The following is a 19844-nucleotide window of genomic DNA, read 5'->3' as shown; positions in this document are numbered from 1 at the left end:
GCTCTTTGAAGCCCCACTGACTGCTATTCCTCGGCTCCAAGGATGTTACTGCTTTGGTTCTGTTACTTCCCCGCACAAGCTGGGGCAGGAGAATCCTCTCCATCAAAAAGAGGAGCAACTGGGAAGGGCTTGGGCAGAGGCAAGCCTGTGTTTATTGCAACACATGGTTTTTCTATCACGTATTAAGGAATGGGAAAAGGTGAACAAGACAGACACAAGTTGCTTTCTAAACTTGATGGTAACCAATATGTCTAAAGGGCCATAATAAAATGCTAACTGGAGTTCATAATAAAACCCCAAAGGAACTACTAAGGCTCTGGAGTGACTTCTGAATCACCATCAGAAAAAAAAAAAAAAAAAAAAAAAAAGTAGATAAATTGTGCTTGGGATAGTTGCATGTGAACTACATTTATTTCAAACTAGGTAGTCCTTAGTATATGATGACAAAAATCTCCAATGACCCTATATTCTACTGTAACCTTCTTTTTTTAAACAAATTCCAAACAACAGTTGTTAAGATGAGCACTCGAATTCCACGTCAGATACGCACAGAGCCGAGGCAGTCTAATAATGGAAACAGCATTCATTAAGCTCAGTGTGAGTCAGGCTTTTGCATTCACTGCCCTTCTATCCTTCCAATGACCTTTCAAGGTGCAAATTGTTCTACTCATTTTACAGAGGAGGAAAATAAGGCTCAGGGAGGATAACTTGCCCAAGGTCAAGTGGCTTCTAAATGGGTCTATGACTGCATGGAGGTGAAGGTGAAGCTTAAGAGAAAATCAGAGAGAGGAGCTGCTCAGAGGAGGGCTGGGAGGAAAGAGGCCTCCGTTTCGGGGCATTAAAACTTTGCAGGAAACCGTGATCCAAACGTCAGACGGTTTGTGATTTGCAGACTCCTTGCCCACCTCCTGCCTGGAGGCTCTGCATGTTTCAAAGGACAATATGGAAACTGTCCCTCTATGGTGCCACCATTTGTAGAGCCTCCCCCGTCTCTCTTTCAAGAGCTTTATGACGGTCAACTGGGTGCTTTTCAAACAATAAATGCCTTAGCAGTGACCTCATGATCAACCTAGTTCACTACTCTAGCCACCTTTCTAAACAAATGTTATAGCTACTTTTTCCATAATACCTTCCATTTACACATCAATTAAACACATAATTTTTTTTATTTTTTTATTTTTTTTTGTGGTAGGCGGGCCTCTCACTGTTGTGGCCTCTCCCGTTGCGGAGTACAGGCTCCGGACGCGCAGGCTCACGGGCCCAGCCGCTCCGCGGCATGTGGGATCTTCCCGGACCGGGGCACGAACCCGTGTCCCCTGCATCGGCAGGTGGATTCTCAACGACTGCGCCACCAGGGAAGCCCTAAACACATAATTTTTGATGCCTCCTGTGTATCAAGCACAGTCTGGGCACTAGGCCTATGAAGGCACCCCTTCCAAGGCTTACGGTCAATGAGAAATAGACGTAAGACATTGGCAACCCACGAATCCAGAAATATTTAGAAAGCCATCACAAAGGAAGCCTGAATAAAACAGCGACTTCACATACTTGTCATTCTTAACCTACTAGGTAAGGCCATCAAGCAATTTGTCCATGAGGAGGTGATATTTAAGATGAGACCTGCAAGTAGAGAAGGAATCACACAGCCAAGAAGCAGAGAGAGAAAGTTCAAGGAGATGGACCACAGAGGCTGAGAAGAAAGTATCTGTTGAAACAAAGCTTAAAAAAAAAAAAAAAAAAAGAAGAAGAACTTACCGAATAGCTGCTGAGAGTGAATTGCCTCGTTCAACAATATTACGCCTACCTCATCCTTTTTCAATCCTTTTAAGACAAAAAACTTGCACAGATTACGAATATGCTTTTAATCAAACGGCCTAATAAATACAAAATGCATCAGGCTGGCAAAAAGCATAAAAGAATTTATGTAATTACTACTGAAAAATAAATAGCTTAGAGTTGGCCCTTGCTTCTGTCTGTCTTTACCTTTTTTAACACTGTTATGCACTGGCGGTAGGCAGAATTCTGGACGACCTCCCACTTTCCTACCCCTCGTTTCAGATATTCAAACACTAATCAAGGTATTAATGTGAAGGATTTAGCAGCTGTGATTATGATCCCAAATCAGCTGACCTTAGGATAGGGAGATAATCTCAGCAGGCCTGAAAGAATCACATGGACTTTGTATTTTGGAATTCATATTAGAGTTTAGAGATCAGAGATGGAGAAAGTCAAACATTCAAGAGCACAAGAAAAGATATGATGTACTACTGCTGGCATCAAGGCAGAGGAGGTCACATGGCAAGAAATGTGGGCAGCCTCTAGAAGCTGAGAGTGGCCCCTGGCTGACTGATACCAGCAAGGAAATGAGGACCTCAGTCCTACAACCACAATGAACTGAATTCTACCAACAACCTGAGTGAGCTAAGAAGTAGATTATTCCCCAGAGCCTCCAGATAAGAACTCAGTCTGGGTGGCACCTCCGATACTCTCAACCTTCTGATACTCTGAGCACAGAAGCCAGCAGCTCTGTGTCTGGACCTGTGACCTATGGAACTGTGAGCTAACAAATGGAGGTCTTAAGCTGCTACGTGTGTGACAATGTGTTTACACAGCAACAGAAAACCTATATATGTAGAAAAGAGATGAAATCACATTGCCTGTGTCTTAAGTATACCGAACAGTTTCTCTTACTCAATGAGTAAGAATTTAAATGGACGAGAGGAAAGGAGAAGGGGAGAAGAACAGGAGGGGAGGGGAGGGGAAGGGAAAGACTCAGTTTGCTTTCTAGTCCTCGAAGGACCAACATGGTGGACCAGGACAGGTCACTCACTTCTCTCTGGGCCTCACCTTCCTCATCTGTGAAGAGGAGATGATAATAATGGGAAATGGTGAGAGGCATCTTTGGAGAACACACAGTTGAAAAACATTTTGAAAGTTGTAAAAGTACAATTCAAGTTGGGTTTTGTTTTTTGTACTGCTGCTTTCCTGAGCCTTTTTGATTTTTACCTTGCTTTTCCAATTATTCCAATTACCTAATACTGATCAAGAAATAAATATGGAATCACCCTTGGCTGGAGAAGAAAAGGAGCATCCCAAACCATTCTGGAGCTTCTTACAGTCCATGTGATGAGGGGTGGAGATACCTTCCAGGAGAGAATCCAAGAGAGAATTGAGAAGAGGTCAGCCTGCGTCCCTGGTGAGGAAAACCAGGTCTTGCATTTTTTTTCCTCCATCAGTTCCACAGGCATTTGGAAGGTGGAATCAGAAGGCCTGGGTTCAAATTCCAGTGCCACTCCAGACCCCAATTTAACCACTCTGTTCTGAGTTTTTCACAGGTGTGAAAGGGAAGTAACACCACTATCTCCTAGGGTTGCCGTGAGGAGTAAGTGAAATAATATATAAACTGCTTCTTAAGACAGTGTCTGGCACTTAGTATGCACCATATAACTGTTGTTGTTATTATTACTATTGCTATAGATTCCAGAATAGAACCTACCTTTTTTTTTTTTTTTCCTAACAGAAAGTCTGTTCTCTCCCCAATGGAATGTGGAAAACTTTGTAAGATGGGGCTCGGTAAATATGTAAAAATATATCTATAATAAGGATTTTACCACTAATGCCTTTCCATTGTACACTATAAACCCCATCTAATCTCTGGGGAAGAGGTGAGAAAACCCCTCCACAGTCATGATTTTGCCGCATAATTTTACGTTTGCTCAAAGGGAAAAAAGAGACTATCAAGATTTTTAAACCATGATTTATTGCTTTTTAACAAGTAGTTTAGGCAAAGCCAGAAAAGAGGATTCACCTGCTGAAAGAGCAAGAGGAGGAAAGGAATTTCGGCCAGAGGGTCAGAGGCCAGCGCAGCCAGGAAAAAAGGCCACAGTAAAACAAAATAAAGGCTGACTTTTGTCTTTGAGTCCAGGGCACAGACTTCCTTCTCTTCCTCACTGCTTTAGTTGTCGCCTTTCTACCGGGCTGAGGAGTGAGCGGTGAGATCACTCTCCTAACTCACAGCTGAGGGGGCAGGGCAGCTCCCAAAGCAGGCACTAGGGGCAACATAGTGAGCACCGTGACGGGGGCTTGCAAATGCTCAGGGGCGGGTGTGCAGAGGCAGCTCACCTTGAGTGAGTGCTGGGGTTCCCATGCCTGAGCAGCAAAGGATGCCTAGCAGCCAGGTGAGGTGGGTGCACAGAAAGGAGTGGGGGAGATTCCTGGGCAGAGAGATGAGTGTGCCCACAGGCAGGAAGACACAAGTGACCTCGGAGCGTTTGTGGCCTGACAGGAGGGGCCGGAATGCCCAGAAGGAGCTGGCTGAATCATGAGAGAGAGGCTGGAACTTGCAGATCACAGGAAGAAGTTGGGACTTTGGTAAATTAAAAAGAAATAAACCTAACAGTAAAATTGACTCTTGAGCTGTGGGAGGTCTATAGTACTATGAATTTTAACACACGTATATACTCATATAATCACCACCATGATCAGGATACAGAACAGCTCCATCACCCCCCAAACTTCCCTGTACTATCCCTTCATAGCCTCCCTCCATCCCGAACCCTTGGCCACCACTGATCTGTTCTCAATAACTGTAGTTTTGTCTTTTCAAAAACATCATATAAATGGAATCACATAGTATGTAATCTTTTGAGTTGAGCTTCTTTTACTCAACATAATATCCCTGAGATTCTTCTAAGTTGCTGGGTATATTAATAGTACATCTCTTATTATTCCTGGAGATTATTCTACTATATGGAGGTACCAGGGTTTGTCTATCTATGCACCCAATGAAGGACATTTGGGTTTTTCCCCAGCATGGGGCTACCATATGTAAAGCTTCTACGACATTCATATACAGGCTCTTCTATAGACATATGCCTTCCTTTCCTTAGGATAAGTACCCAGGAGTGAGCACTGGGTCACATGGTAACAGCATATTTAATTTTTAAAGAACTCGACCCACTGGTTTTCAGAGTGGCTATCCCACTCGGCATTCCAATCAGCAATGCATGAGAGTTCATTTGTTCCATATCCTTGCCGGCACTTGATATTGCCTGATTTTTAAAATTTTAGCCATTTTAATAGGTGTGTAGTGGTATCTCATCATGTTTTTTTTTCCCTTACCATAGTTATAATTTGCATTTCCCTAATGCTGTTGAACAACTTTTCATGCTTTCTGTAAATCTTCTTTGGTGAAATTTTTGTTCAAGTCTTTTGCCTATTTTTTAAACTGATTTTTCCTTACTATAGAATTTTAAGGGCTCTTTATAATATCTTCTGTATGCAAGCCTTTGGTTGGAGATGTGATTTTAAAATATTTTCCCCTAGTTGAAAGGGAACCCGCCTACACTGTTGGTGGGAATGTAAATTGGTGCAGCCACTATGGAGAACAGTATGGAGGTTCCTTAAAAAACTAAAAATAGACCTACCATATGATCTGGCAATCCGCAAGGACATATATCTGGAGAAAACCATACTCCAAAAGGATACATGCACCCCAATGTTCACTTCAGCACTATTTACAATAGCCAAGACATGGAAACAACCTAAATATCCATCAACAGATGGATGGATAAAGAAAATGTGGCACATAGATACAATGGAATATTACTCAGCCATAAAAAAGAATGAAATAATGCCATTTGTAGCAACATGGATGCAACCAGAGATTATCATACTAAGTGAAATAAGTCAGAGAAAGATAAATCCCATACGATATCACTTATATGTGGAATCTAAAAAATGATACAAATGAACTTATTTACAATTACAAAACAGAAACAGACTCACAGACTTAGAAAAAAACTTATGGTTACCAAAGGGGAAAGGTGGGAGGGGGATAAATTAGGAGGTTGGGATTAACATATACACACTACTGTATATAAAGTAGACAATCAACAAGGACCTACGCAACAGGAGGGAACTCTACTCAATACTCTAATAACCCATATGGGAAAAGAATCTGAAAAAGATATAGATATACATATAACTAAATCACACGTCACTGAAACTAACACTATAAATCAACTATATGCCAAAGAAAACCTAAAAAAAATAATAATAAAAATAAAATATTTTCTCCTAGTCGGTACGTTGTCTCTAATCAGGGATTATGTTTGCAATCTAGAATGTTCCTTCATACTATGTTAGGGAGGAAAGACAAGAAGGATTTTAGGGTGGGGACAATTTACTAAGAAATAAAAAATGCAGCCTGGAAGTAATGGACGGGCCCAATGTCTCCGGCACACAGGACGAGAACAGGGAGTTCTCATGGCATGGCAGGAACTCGTGCAAAGCAGCCCACTCAGGGCGATGCTTTCAATGCTGTGACTAATGATGGCACGTAAAGGTGATGTCTTCCCGTCCTCTGTTTTTAGTGCCACTGAACCATCCCAGGTAATAAATCAAAAAAGCCAGGGTGGCTACTTGTATGGCGAGATAAGGGAAATTAATTTCAATGCCCAAACATGGACCTCCTTATATTAAAAAATGACTTAGCAATCCTAGTCTTTTTCATGAGACTTGTCTCGGAAACCCAACACGCGGACAACACACACACGGGACTCATTCACCCTCTGTATTTTCAAGAGAAATACTGTTTTCTCCCAAGACTGGGAAGTCAAGGGAAAGACTCATTTATAAAATGAGGAGCAAAAAATTAAAACTGGTTGAGTAAAAAATGTCCATGGACCTTCGAGAAAGGGAGGAGTACAGTAATAAACTGCATGTCGTTACGTTCTTTCCATATTTAAAAAAAAAATACACCCTTCTCTATGCTTTGCAAACTACTGTAACTGTCTCATTTTCACCGAAATTCAAGACATTTTGAGTTTAAAAAGTGTAAAAATACAAATACTAGGACCGTGGGTGACAGTATATGGAACAATAGTGAGATTTCTACGTGGAAACGTGGCTGGAACACAGAGTTAATACCTTGGCTGGATATTAAGAGGAAGACAACATGTAAGAAAAACCCAGAGACTTCCCTGAGCTCCCCAGGGACCGCCCCCCATCCCCCGCCCGCCTGCACCTCCACGCTGTGCTCAGAACAATGTAAAGCCATCCATCACCCGCGAGCTCCCTCCACGTGCTGGCGCCAAGTGAGCAGGGGTGCCACCTGTCCAGCTTTCCTTTGAACAGTCCCCCACACAAAGTCCCGCTCTGCTCCAGGTTCAAAGTAGCATTTCATCTGGACGCCTGAATTGGCCAGCGTCTCCGCAGCAGCGGCAGTGCTCTGGCTCTAACTCCGACAAGTCTGCTTTGAACCTTGCTTCTTCTGACCAAATTCTGGGTCGGCTCCAAGTGGGCATTGCTGCCCTACCTCTCTCTCTTGGCTTCCCTTCTTGCCCCCTAAAAATCTCTTCTTGTACGGTAGCCCGAGGGATCTTTTGAAAATGCTCATCAGTTCGCACTGTTGGGATCCCCACTGCACTTAGCAAGTATAGTTTCTAATTTAAGTCACCTCTGTATACCATAGGGGCTAAATAAACGTGTTGAGTAAATAACCGAATGAATAAGTGATTGTGCTAAGATACGGAGGTTCTTTTATGATCCTAGCCTTATCTGCATTTATTTTTAAATATTTTTTTAAAAACGGAAATGTTCTTGTCATCTCAGAAGTAGGAATGCATTTCTGAGGATAATAACAAAAAGCTCAGGATCTATAACAAGACAACTGATAAATAAAACTATATTAAAATTGAACATGGCTAAAATAGTACACCAAATTCAAAAGATCACCAGAACACTGGGTAAATATTTGCATATCATAGTTAACCTAGAAAAACAGGTCTAAGTTTTATGGTACATAAGAATCTCTATAAATCAATAAGGGAATAAATAAATCCAAGAGAAAATTAGGCAAATAATATGAAAGAAAATACAGATGTCTCAACATTAAAAAAAAGTTGCTAATCTCACTCTTAAAGAAAACTTACATCTACTTCATTTGTTTTAATTTTTTCCCCTTTTATTTCTGAACCCCACGCCCAAGGATCATAAAGCCTTGAGCGCCAGAGAAAAAATGAAGTATGCTCAGGCAAAATAATTTAGATGCAGCACTGTCTTCCTTGACATATATTTACTGACATATATTTATTGCTTAAGTGATTATGTGCATAAATCTCAGTTTCCTCAACTGTTAAATGGGAACAGTCATACCGCTAACATCATTTAGGTCAATTTGGTGAGAATACATGTTAAGTGCCAGACATAATTTCATCTATGCTATCTTTTATTATTACGTCAGGCACCAACCCACAGTGATCAGGCATTCTGCTAGAGCGAACCCAGCAGGAAGGCAGGGACGGGGAAAGAGCTAGAACTGAAAGGAGAAGGGAGTATACGTACAGTTCAGGGGGTAAAGATAAATTGCTGAGAGAGTTCAAAAGGCAGGCAAGTTCGTTTCCAGTTCAGCTTGTCAGAGATCTAGAGACAATGGTGTTTAAAACATACTTTGAAAGGAAGAGCCAATTTGGGTATGCCTCAGACAATTATACGCTTGGTCAATAAGAGTTAAACAGGGCTTCCCTGGTGGCGCAGTGGTTGAGAGTCCACCTGCCGATGCAGGGGACACAGGTTCGTGCCCTGGAGAGGCTGGGCCCGTGAGCCATGGCCGCTGAGCCTGCGCGTCCGGAGCCTGTGCTCCGCAAAGGGAGAGGCCACAACAGTGAGAGGCCCGCGTACCGCAAAAAAAAAAAAAAAAAAAAGAGTTAAACAACATCTACTGGGCCAGGTACTGTGTCGGTCACCGAAGACAACAGTGGTGGAGAACAGAGATGGCCTCTACGCCTGAGAAATGTATAGTTAAATAGGAAACAGAGTTTAACTGTGTTTGAGAAGCAAAGCAATAATGAACCCAAAATTCAGGAGGAGGGTCACTTACGTGCATGGGCTCCGAGAAGAAATGCAAGTTACGAGTAATGGACCAAATCTTGGATTGACTGGGTGTGAGGGTATTCATGGATGTTTACCATATTATGCTTTATAACTTACCAAGTATGTTGCATAACATATTTAATAGCTTCTAAGATGCACTGGTTTTTTTTTTTTTCTTTTCATTTTAACATCTCCACAATTGGGATGCCTCTTAAAAGAGAGAAGGTAAGAAAGCATTATGGATTAACTGACTTGGCCACATTTTTATATTATTACTAGTATATAAAATAAAGGTCTTATAAAAGATTCAATGAAATATGGTATATTCTCTTTTACATGTCAAGTATTATATTTTTAAAAGATCATAAAAAATGTTTTTAAAAACGACATTATGCCTTTTATCAGTTGGATAAGCTGAGCATTATTGGGAGTGCGATTTTAAAAAAGAGACATGGAAGTTCATACTCTCAGGTACATGTGGTAAATCCATATATGAGCTAGGCCTCCACTGAATTCAGTTCATGATGTAAAACCAGGTTCTGTTAAGACTAAAAGTATTATTGGGATTCTCATTCTGTTTTCACCCAAATATGCAATCATTTCCTCCTCTCCTTTTTTTGGAGGGGAGAGCGAGGGTGGAGAGAAGGGAATGCAGTGAGATTGGAAATCATTTAGCTACAAAAGCAATCATGAGTATTTCCTCAAATGACTATCAACATCCGTAACACTGGAAATTATTTAGTCCCTAACTAATTCGGGTATCCCAATCATCTTGATATATGATCTAATTTTAAGAAATAATGTGGTTCCAGATAGTCAGAGGTGCCATCTACTTGTATGTAAGCTTCAGCTTAGGAGCTTAATAGCAGGAAAGGATTTTTCCAAAACCATGGCAAGTGCCTGATGCAGACCCTCCTATTTCTCAGACGATTTTTCCTTCCCTTCCCTTCCCCTCCCCTCACCCAAATTTCCAAAGGAAAGCCACAGACAGGCTCTGGTGTCAGATAAGGTGACATCAACAAGTACTGGGGAGGATGCTATTTGGATGGAGTGGGACAGCCCGGCAATGGCAGCGCATGCATCTCTATTTTCTTTTAAAGAGCAATTACGATTTAATATGGTAAAATTATATCATTAAACCTACTCAACTGGAATAAATTCTCCTTCTGATATGCACTTAGAAAAGCAGTGCATATTCCATCCCCAAAATATATCTATTACATTTTTGTGTCTACCCGCCACTTCTCTTTTTACCATGATACTTGAGATAAGTTTCAGACAGTCTGGCAGGAGGAGAAAAAAATACAACCACCCTGAAACTCGATACTCATCTTACTCATCGAGACCTTTTTGATCTCTCTGAGTGAAAATTAATCCTTAACTATGAGTACATCCTCCAACTTCCCATAGCACAAAATTTCTACCGTCTCGTTACATTTTCTACAAAGACCATTACTTATTACTATTATTATAGCTTCCCCTCTTTGTTCAAAAAGCACTGTAATTTAAATTAATGAGTTAAGTTTACACTCAAACGAAGAACTGTCCCATGCTTATTTTCCAGTTATGAGTCTTTACCGCAAGCAGATTAGACGTATCATTTGTAATAGAGTTTTCCTCCAGCTCAATGTTGAGAACTTGGCGTGGGGCTGTTGCTGACACCAACGAGAGACCCTTTTCTCCGCTTTCTGTATCTCCCGAGATACGGCCCTCTGAAGCTAGCTGCATTGCTTCCATCTTCTCAACCACAGCTTTTGGGAGTTTTCCTGGATTCTGAATTATGTGGGATATTGAAGAGAGACGAGGCAGGCATGATGGGGGGTCAAGAGCAGGCTCCAAGGCTTAAAATCACTGACAGTGTTCCAGCTGTTTGCCTTGCTGGCTGAGAGCACAGACTTTGGCAGGTCCATGTGGGTCCAAATCCCTGCTGAATCATCTGTTACTGTGTACCACTGGACAAGTTATTTAACTTATTCGAGCCTCAGTATCCTCAACTGTCAAATGGGAATACTACTTAGGGAACACATTTGGATGTGGGATTAACTCATGTATCCAAGCCCTCGCAAGGTACATGCCGTTAAGTGGACATTATTAATGCTGTATTCTATTGCCTTTCTTCTGTTAAGACTCTAACTCCGACCAACAGAAATTAAATTGGCAGGTATTAGAGCATGCGTCAGAATTCAGAACGTTGTAGGAAGGTTGCTTAGTTCAAGGTGGGAACAAGGTTGGGTGGAGGCAGGATTGTGAGTAAGGGGACAGGCCAAGGAGTTTCTGAATTCTGCTCATCTCTGCCCACCCGCCCAAAGACTGAAAGGCCACTAAGTTTGTCCCCTCCCGCTTTCATATTAAGGGGGCTGTAAAGGTGACCACCGGGAAGACGACACAAAGGCAGATTTCAAGGGCAGTGACACAGCCACCAACGCACTGGGAAGAAAGACACAGGCGTAAAGCCCAGTAGCCCAAAAAAATGAATTCCCATTAGTGTATTTCCAGAAGGGGATGTACGCCTATACAGTCTTATTTTTCGGACAGAGCTAACGAAACAGACTTACTTTGGGGTCATATCTTGTACAGAAAGACGGCCAGTAGAATTATGACATTTAAACCCAGCAGGTGGAAACCCAAAAAACAGGGAATATACGTACACATATGGCTGATTCACTTTGCTGTACAGCAGAAACTGACACAGCAGTGTAAAGGAACTATACGCCAATTAGAAAACAAAACAAAACGAAACACCCAGCAGGCTCCTTAGAGAGCCTGCCAATCCCAGGACCTACCTTTCTCCAAGGGCCTATTTCACAGACAAGGAACTTGGGGTCCGAAGAAGTGGGTGAGGGCCCAAGAAGAGAATTATTAGTAAAGTTGGTCCTAGAACTGTCCAGGATATTCTTCTTTCTACTACGTCACTCCGACTCTCTTTCCGCAGGCGAGCAGGTTGCTTCGTGACAAACCATGCTCTCCTCCACGGCTCCGGTCCCACTAACAGTGGGACCTCACACATGCCAGCCCGAAGGCACATGCTTCCAGCAACGCCATGGAAACCAAGTAACTCTACCCTTCTGTTTCTGTGTCCCTGTGATCTTCAGACAGGAGACACCAAACACACTAACGCTTTCGACAAGTAATCACCACGTGCCGAGCTCTACTGACAGCTGAGTATTTCGTGTGTCATCACGAAGTGCTAGGAAGTACCATTCCCTGCCGTGTACAGATGGGGAAAGTGAGGCACAGAGAGCCTAAAGAACCTTTTACAGTCCCATGCCTAGGAAACGGCAGAGGCGGGCTCTGATCGTAGGGCTGCCAAGCCCACGTGCTCCTAGATACTGCTTCTCTGCTGTCCTCCACATACTGCTGTACCATGGCAATCCCGCAGTTCATTTACTCCTGCCTCCTTCTCCCTTTCCCTCCAGGAAGCTGAAGGACAAGCCTTCGTAACAGTGTCTAAGATGTCCCTTTGTAAAGACAGCCTCCCCGTGAGCGTGGGCCGGACCTGTGGGTACGAGGGATTATCACTCCCTTGACTAGGCTGTAGGGCAAAAGGGTTCTGTAGATGCAATGGAAGTCCCTCAGCGGTTAACTCTGACATCATCAGGAGAGCTTCCTTGGTGGGCCTGGCCTAATCAGGGGAGCTCTTTAAAAGAAGGAACGAGGCTCTACCTGAGGACAAAGAGATTCTTCTGCTGGCCTGGAAGAAGCAAGCTGCCATGCTGTGGGGAGGCCACAAGGCACGGAGTGGTGGGCGGACTTTAGAAGCCCAAGGCCTCAGTCCTACAACTGCAATGAATTGAATTCTCTGAATTCCAGACAACGAGTGATCTTGTAAGAGGACCCTGAGCCTCAGAGGACATTAGGCCCTGCTGATATCTTCATCACAGATGTGTGAGATGCTGAGCAGAGCACCCAGTTAAGCTAGGTCTGGACTCCGTGGAAGCTGTGAGATAATAAATACATGTAGTTTTAAGCTGCCAAGTTCATGGTGTTTTGTTACACAGCAACAGAAAACTAATACACACACACACACACACACACACACGCCATCTCTCACAGTAGATGACAGGGTTCCACAAGAGTCAGGCTGAGCAATGCCTGGGACCACCTTCTTGAGGCAGCCCTGGGCATGTGGCGGGGACAGCAGTGGCTGTGAAAGACACACCAGCTCCTACACCCCAGCTCTGGAACTTCCTAGTTCTATGGCCTTGAGGAAGTAACTCAACTGTCTGAGACTCTTGTCTCCTCATCTGAAAAATGGGCAGGACATTAGTACCTACCACACAGAACCGTCCAGATATTAAATGAGAGAACAAACAAAAGTATTTCACCAAGTGCCCCGCGTGTTATCGATAATGATATGTGTTAACTCTGGCAAGTATTCAAACACACAGTCCTGTTCACTGGGCCTCAGTTTACCCATCTGCACAACAAGAAGGGTGCAGTGGAAAGGCTCTGAGCTTCCTTCGTGGTGCTGACGTACTTGCAGGCTTTGTCTAACAACTCAGTAAGGCCATGGCAAGCTGCCCCTCTCCCTCCCTTCCCACCTGCCAGGAGCGGCGTTCCCAGGTAATCACCTCCCCAGTCCCTTGCCGGCCCACCTAAAACCAGAATGCTGAACTTCGTGCCCGAGTGTTTACAACTGGAGTCACTAGTCAGATAAGCACATCCTGCTTTCTGTTTAACAACCAGTTAAAGGCACAGAGGTGTACCTGGCAATTGCGGTGCACTTGCTGAAGGTGCCTGCCATGCACCTGTGTATCCCAACCCACCGAGCTCCTCCAGGCCTCTCCAGACCAGAGCTCAGACCAGCGAATGCGCCGGCAGGATGGGGAGAAGTAGTGAAGTCAGTAGAAGGTTGTCAACGCAAAGTCTTATTTCAGCTCTCGTCAATCCAAACTTTTATTTTGAATTAAATCTTCTCCAGGGACTTTTCCAAGTCTGCAGATATTTCCTCCTAACGAGTCCAGCCCCTGCACCAAGCACATAAGCACATCTCAACTTTCCAAATGAGTTGGAGGCTCTGAGCTTTGATCACAGACTACCCGCCCCGGGATTAGAATCTTACTTGAAAAGAAAATACTACGCCACTGTCTTCCAATCCTCTTGTTTAAACAACGGGAGAACAAAGAAAGATACACATCATGGAATGACCAGGTCGTGTCTGCTGGGGCCTAGGTGTGTCACGTTCAGGTAAAGAGGAGGATTCCAGCATCGTGGAATTAAAACCACTCAGAGCTCTGCTCTAATGAAAGGTAACTATCTTAAGACACAATCATACACGATGAGAGGGCACATCCACATCACAGGTCAGACGATTTCATGGAATGAATGACAGTAATTTTCATGTATTGGATGCTTTGCTTTCTAAAGGTGTGTTTTCAGAAGCCCTGCAATAAACATTAATAAATAACATTTATGGGGTCCCTACTGAATACATGTGGGACACAGCATTACTAGGTGCTGTAATGACCGTGTACATCTGAGACAAGGCCCTCAAGAACAAAAGATTCATCACAGTCTAGATACCATGCAATCTATTCTTCCCCCATATGATTCTACCTCGGAATTGCTTAAGCCCGCCTCAGACTGTAATGGGCCTGGGAATCCATGTGTTCTTTGAGGAAAGCTCTAAAACCACGATAGATTTAAGCCCGCTGTACAGACTAGGAAAAACACGCTAAGGGAAAAAAGTGTTAGGTGCCTGCTCTAAAATCACGAGAGTAGGTGTCCATGGAAAGCATATTTCCCGTGAGCATCCGTTTGCTCCTGGTTCTTTCGTTCTGTCCTCTATTCACTTGGTGGACAATACTGGGTAGAATCAAAGACTGTGGCCCTGGAGTCAGACCTCCTGGGCTCAGTGGCCCGTTGACCCCGTACCAGCTGTGTGACCTTGGGCAAGTCACGTCACCTGGCTGTGCCTCAGTGAGGCATCTACTACACGGAGACAATAAAAGGACTTTCCTTCAGGAGTTGTTTTGAGGATCAAGTAAAACAATTTCTGGAAAGCACACTGGCTGGCGTGTAGCTCTCAGGGAACATTAGCTATCACAATTCCATTACTAGGAGCTGGCAGACATACCGTAACTGGCGCCAAGGGGTGGGTTTTCTTGTTGTTTTCTGTTTTTTTCTTTTTTTATTATTTGCAATAAAATTTTAAAAGAGAGACTTTGATTTTGTTAACTTGGGGAAAATACAATTATTCAATTATACTCGCAAAAGTCTCCTAGTATTACTAGAAGATCACTGCATTATCCCACGCCGAACCACAGTGGGTTTAGATGGGTATTCTTCCGTGTATACGGCTGACCCACCTGAGACTCAGAGGGTTCCAGAGGCTGGTATACAGGCCACAAAGAGAGAGCTGGGATTGGAACTCAGGTCCATGTGAGTCCAAAGCCCATGCCTTTACCATGACATGTATTCTTAAAGGTAACCCTCAGTATGAGAAGCAAACATACCTGGAAAATCCAGATAAACTAAAGCAAGTGCTTGGGTTCAGTTTGAAATGCAATCTTATGCTGAAATGTCTAGTATACAACTGTCCAAGAGAAACAGAACGCGAGCCACATACGTCATTTTAAGTTTTCTAGTGGCCACGCTGAAAAAGTAAAATAAAACGGGCGGATTTAGTAACGTTAAATATACTTAACCCTTATTTCTAAAATACTATCACTTCCACATGAAATCCACATAAACTTCTCAATGAGATATATTTTGCATTTTTAAAAAAACACTAAATCTTTCAAATCTGGAGGGTGTTGTCCACGTACAGTGCATCTCACTTCACATGCTCAATGGCCACATGGGACCAGGGGCCGCCATACTGAACAGCACAGCCCTCAGAGCTCCCTGCAATGACAGCTCATGCTAAACAATACAGAAAGAAATCACTGGTGCCACTAAGTCTTCACCTGGCAGACCTGGGCTTTAGGGAGGACTCAAGCCATCGCCTCATTTTCTCAACTACAATTTAACACTCACGTCCTTAGCTGCAAAGACTCGCTATTTTCACCTCTAGTGCAGAAGCTTCCGGCCGCAAGCAGGGTGGTACAGTCCGCCCAACTCCAGGCACACGTTCTTGCCTGATGTCAGGGAAATGCACGTGTGAAACAGAAGTGACACAGATAAGATAGCCCCGCCAAGCAGGTAACTATGAAGCAAATGGGTGATTTTTTTTTTTTTTTTTCCTGTACTTGTGGACAATCCATGAAAACAAGTCCTGATTCGCTAAATAAAAATAGCTTGGCCATGAGTTCCTTTGGTGAGGTGGGGCTCAGCAGGGGTGCTCACTGATTCGCTGGCTGACGGCAGTCTCTTCTGCAGGAGGCACACGGCCAGAGATGAACATTTCACCGCGAGAGGGACCGGGAGGACTGCTGAACGACTGAGTGATCTTGGAGAGCAAAACATAGCAAGGAAAAAGGGAGGCAGCTCCAGAAAAAATGAGAAGTTTTCAAGAGAAGGCCGAATGGATAATGGGATCCTGTTGTCCAAGGCTGTGGAAGTGACGGATGGGTCTCCTTCCTGCTTTCCTTTCTCCATCCCTTTCCTCCTCCATTCACTCAGCTCCTCCTAAGCGTCCAGCGCTGGGCACAGAAAGGAAAAAACACAGCTGGAGCTTCCAAGGCCTTAGGGTGGACAAGTCCATCATCTACCACCATCCAGTGGGGTTGGTGCTTCAGGAAGGGGTGCAATGAGTAGGAGGAAAGGAAGCCAACTGAGCCTGGGGAAAAAGAGCAAGGAAAGAGGGCGAATTCAAGGAGATTTCAGGGAAGGAGGCTAGCGTGTGCAAAGGCACGGAATGTCCGGGGAGCTGCTGGGAACCTGGCCTTGTCCTGGTGGAGGGGAAAATGCAGGATAGGCTCTCATGTCATGAGCAGAGGCCAAAGCATAACTGGTAATTTAATACCATTCAAAGAAATTTGATTTTAGGGCCTCCAGGCTAGTTTAACATCTAGAATTTATGAAATGGGCCAAGAGGGAGGCAGAGTCTGTATGATGCTGATATGCTTCTCTGTACAGCAAGGAGGTCGGGAAGGACGGGAAGGAGGGCGGGCCTCCTGAGCTGCTCACGTCAGCGCATCTGGGCAAAGACTGGTCTTGGCTGCCACACTGGGCCAGGGAGAGGTTCGGAAGGGCAGGGACACGTGGAGGTCTTGACCATGAGCTGACCAGGCAAAAGCCAGCTTCAAGGACTAGAAAGAAGAAAGACCGCCTGGTTTGGGGTGGGATGAGAAGAGCACAAAACTGTAGATGAGCATACACTTCCAATGCAGAGGGACAGATCAGAGGATGCCATCTTCGGCTAATGAAACCAAATGGCTTCAGGTCTGGATCTGACTCTGGTTTGCTGAGCGCTCAGAAGAATGTTAGAGAATCAACTAAAGGGGTATAGATTTTCAAATTAGTTTTGGAGTGTTGGAACATAAGCCAAAAAGGTTGCTGAGAAGATGGGGATAGGCACTAGTGTAACACAGAAAGGACTTAAAAATCCTGAATACCTCCAAATTCCAAGTACCTTTAAAAAAAAATAGTCCTCTGGCCTCAGGAACAAAATAATATCAAAATATTGAAAAAATAAGGCAGCATGAAAAAGTTTACCCCTGAAATAGATGGCTCTTAAATACAAATAGACCTACTACCCACTCACCTATACACCCCAAAAGGGTAGAAATCAAGCCAAATCATTGAATCTGAACATAGTAGTTAAGGGGTAAAGTTGAAAAGACTTCGGAAAGTTCTGAACACATCCTTTAAGCTATTCATTCAAAAGGAGAGGAAACAAATACCAGCAAAATTAAGGGTATTAACATTAAGCAATGTCACACAGCAAACCGGTGGCATTATGAAGACAAGAACTGAAATTTTCTAGTAGCCAGGTGTCCCTTCATTCCTGCCTTCCGTCGAGAGATGACTGCTAGCTACGTGCTGGTGATGCAAAGGTGCGTTAGGAAGACAGACAAACTCCCTGTCCTCACAAAGCTTCCGTTCTACAGTAGGAAGCGGATAATCAGACGGTAGAGAAATGAATAAAAGCAGTGACTGCAGGGCCTGAGCTTGCTAGGAAGACTTAAAAGTGAGTGATATATTAGAGAATGCACAGGGAAGACAAGTTCAGGTGCAATCAAGGGGTCCCCTGGACTGTTCCTTCTGAGCCATTCACACCAACACGTGTGTGAACAGCTTAAACACCGAGCAGCGACCCTGGGCTGCTTAGTAATCAACGCACAAGCCCCTTTCACTGCCCCCCACACACTCTGAACCACAGCTGCTCATACACAGTACAGGCAATGCAGACATAGTCTTTCTACAAAATAATACCATATAAATAGTATAAGGGGAAAATGAACTAAAAGATACAGAGAACAGATTGGTGGTTACCGGAGATGGGAGTTGCGGTGGGCAAAGTGGGTGAAGGAGGTCAAAAGATATAAACTTCCAGTTTTAAAATAAGTAAGTCCTGGGGATGTAACGTAGAACACGGCGACTATAGTAAATAATACTCTACTAGATATTTGAAAGTTGCTGAGAGAGCAGATCTTAAAAGTACTCATCACTAGAAAAAAAAAATCTATAACTATGTGAGGGGATGGATGTTAACTAGACTTACTGTGATGATCATTTTGTAATATATACAAATACTGAATCGTGTTGTGCAAGTGAAACTAATTTAATGTCATATGCCAATTATATCTCAATAAAAGATAATTAAAAATAAATAAATAAGAGAATCAAGTATAAAAAGGACTCCCAATCTAAAATACAGAAACACAGGATTGCAAAAAAAAAGTCACCGGGCCTCTGAATTTTTCTGTCAGCCCATAGGCCACACTCTAAAAAAAAAAAAAGTAAAATTGTTATCACAAATCCAAATATGTTAAGCCGGGAAAGGTTAGCATGCACGTAGAAACAAAGAGTTGAAGTGTACTTATAAACATTAAAAGTCTACTGGATGCATCAAAAGCATCAGGGGAAACTGGGAACAAGATATAAAGGATCTCCTTTCTGATGCCATGTTTTTAGAAAACCGTAAAAGGTTGGAGAAAATCCAGAGAAGGGCAAGTAAAATGATTAAGAGGATGGAAAATGGAAGCTCCAGGGAAAGGTTAAAAGGGTTATGATGGTTTAGCCTGAAAAAGAGAAGGCTAAGGGGCAACTTAAGTAACCGCCTTCAAGTCTATGACAGGTTATTATAAAGGAGTTGCCTACAAGTTATCTTCTCTAACCAGAGAGGACAGAGGAAATTGTCTTAAACTGCGGCAGAAGAGAGCAAATGAATTTGGTGAAACACAGGAGTGAGTTCTTTTTTTTTTTTTTTTCACCACGCCACATGGCATGCGGGATCTTAGTCCCCTAGCCAGGGATTGAACCTGTGCCCCTGCAGTGGAAGTGTGGAGTCTTAACCACTGGACCACCAGGGAAGTCCCAGGAGTGAGTTCTTGACTGGACCTGACTAGGTTGGCGAATGCTGCAGGAAAGAAATTCTACAGAGAGCTTTTCACCCAAACAACCCATTTGCCTTGACTCTAAGAAGGTCTTAATTAGGGCCACGGAGGTGGAGTTGAGACCAAGGACGTTCAGTAGTCCTCTTTTATGATATTTCAATTGTTGGTTCATAAATGTGATAAGGCTTTACTAATATTCCATTGCCCACCCCGTTGGGGGGTTGAAAAAAAGCAAGATCTAGCAAGATCCACTGAATGGGCTCACCAGTGACATTATTTATAATGCAATAAATGCCAGTAACCATAAGCAAGAGCAAAGAAGCCCTAATTAACATCATGATGCTTAGATGGGAAAATAGCCCAAATGGAAGATGCTCTCGGGTCCCATTCTGCTAAATTACAGATTGATGGTAGAACTGCCGAGGGCACGTCCTAAATTCAAGCTGAATTCCGGGATCCTCTTCACTTCCTTCCAGAAGATGCCTTTATGGCAGAAGGCTCACGAACCAATAAAAAAGGTAATTTCAC

At 43.4% G+C, this 19844-nt stretch overlaps 1 protein-coding gene across 10 annotated transcripts in view; it reads right to left on the bottom strand.

Moving 5' to 3' along the window:
• Positions 1-19844, bottom strand: part of FOXP1 (forkhead box P1) — a 610819-nt gene that overhangs the window by 179086 nt on the left and 411889 nt on the right. For 6 of the 10 annotated variants that reach the window (XR_008615677.1, XM_028479451.2, XM_028479453.2 and 3 more), the window contains exon 1: positions 16162-16428. The exons of 3 other annotated variants lie outside the window; for them this stretch is intronic. Coding sequence is in view for 6 of the 7 variants with exons in the window: in XM_028479451.2 (XP_028335252.1) it covers positions 16162-16413 (252 nt within the window). In the remaining variant the exon portion in view is untranslated. Of the gene's footprint in view, positions 1-10452; positions 10627-16161; positions 16429-19844 lie in introns of those variants that run through there. One more of the 10 variants, XM_028479454.2, reaches the window with a different exon arrangement.

This window comes from Physeter macrocephalus, chromosome 18 (assembly GCF_002837175.3).
Source record: "Physeter macrocephalus isolate SW-GA chromosome 18, ASM283717v5, whole genome shotgun sequence".
NCBI lineage: Eukaryota > Metazoa > Chordata > Mammalia > Artiodactyla > Physeteridae > Physeter > Physeter macrocephalus.
The sequence above is the reverse complement of the archived record's forward strand: the minus strand, read 5'-3'. Positions and strand labels throughout refer to the sequence as shown.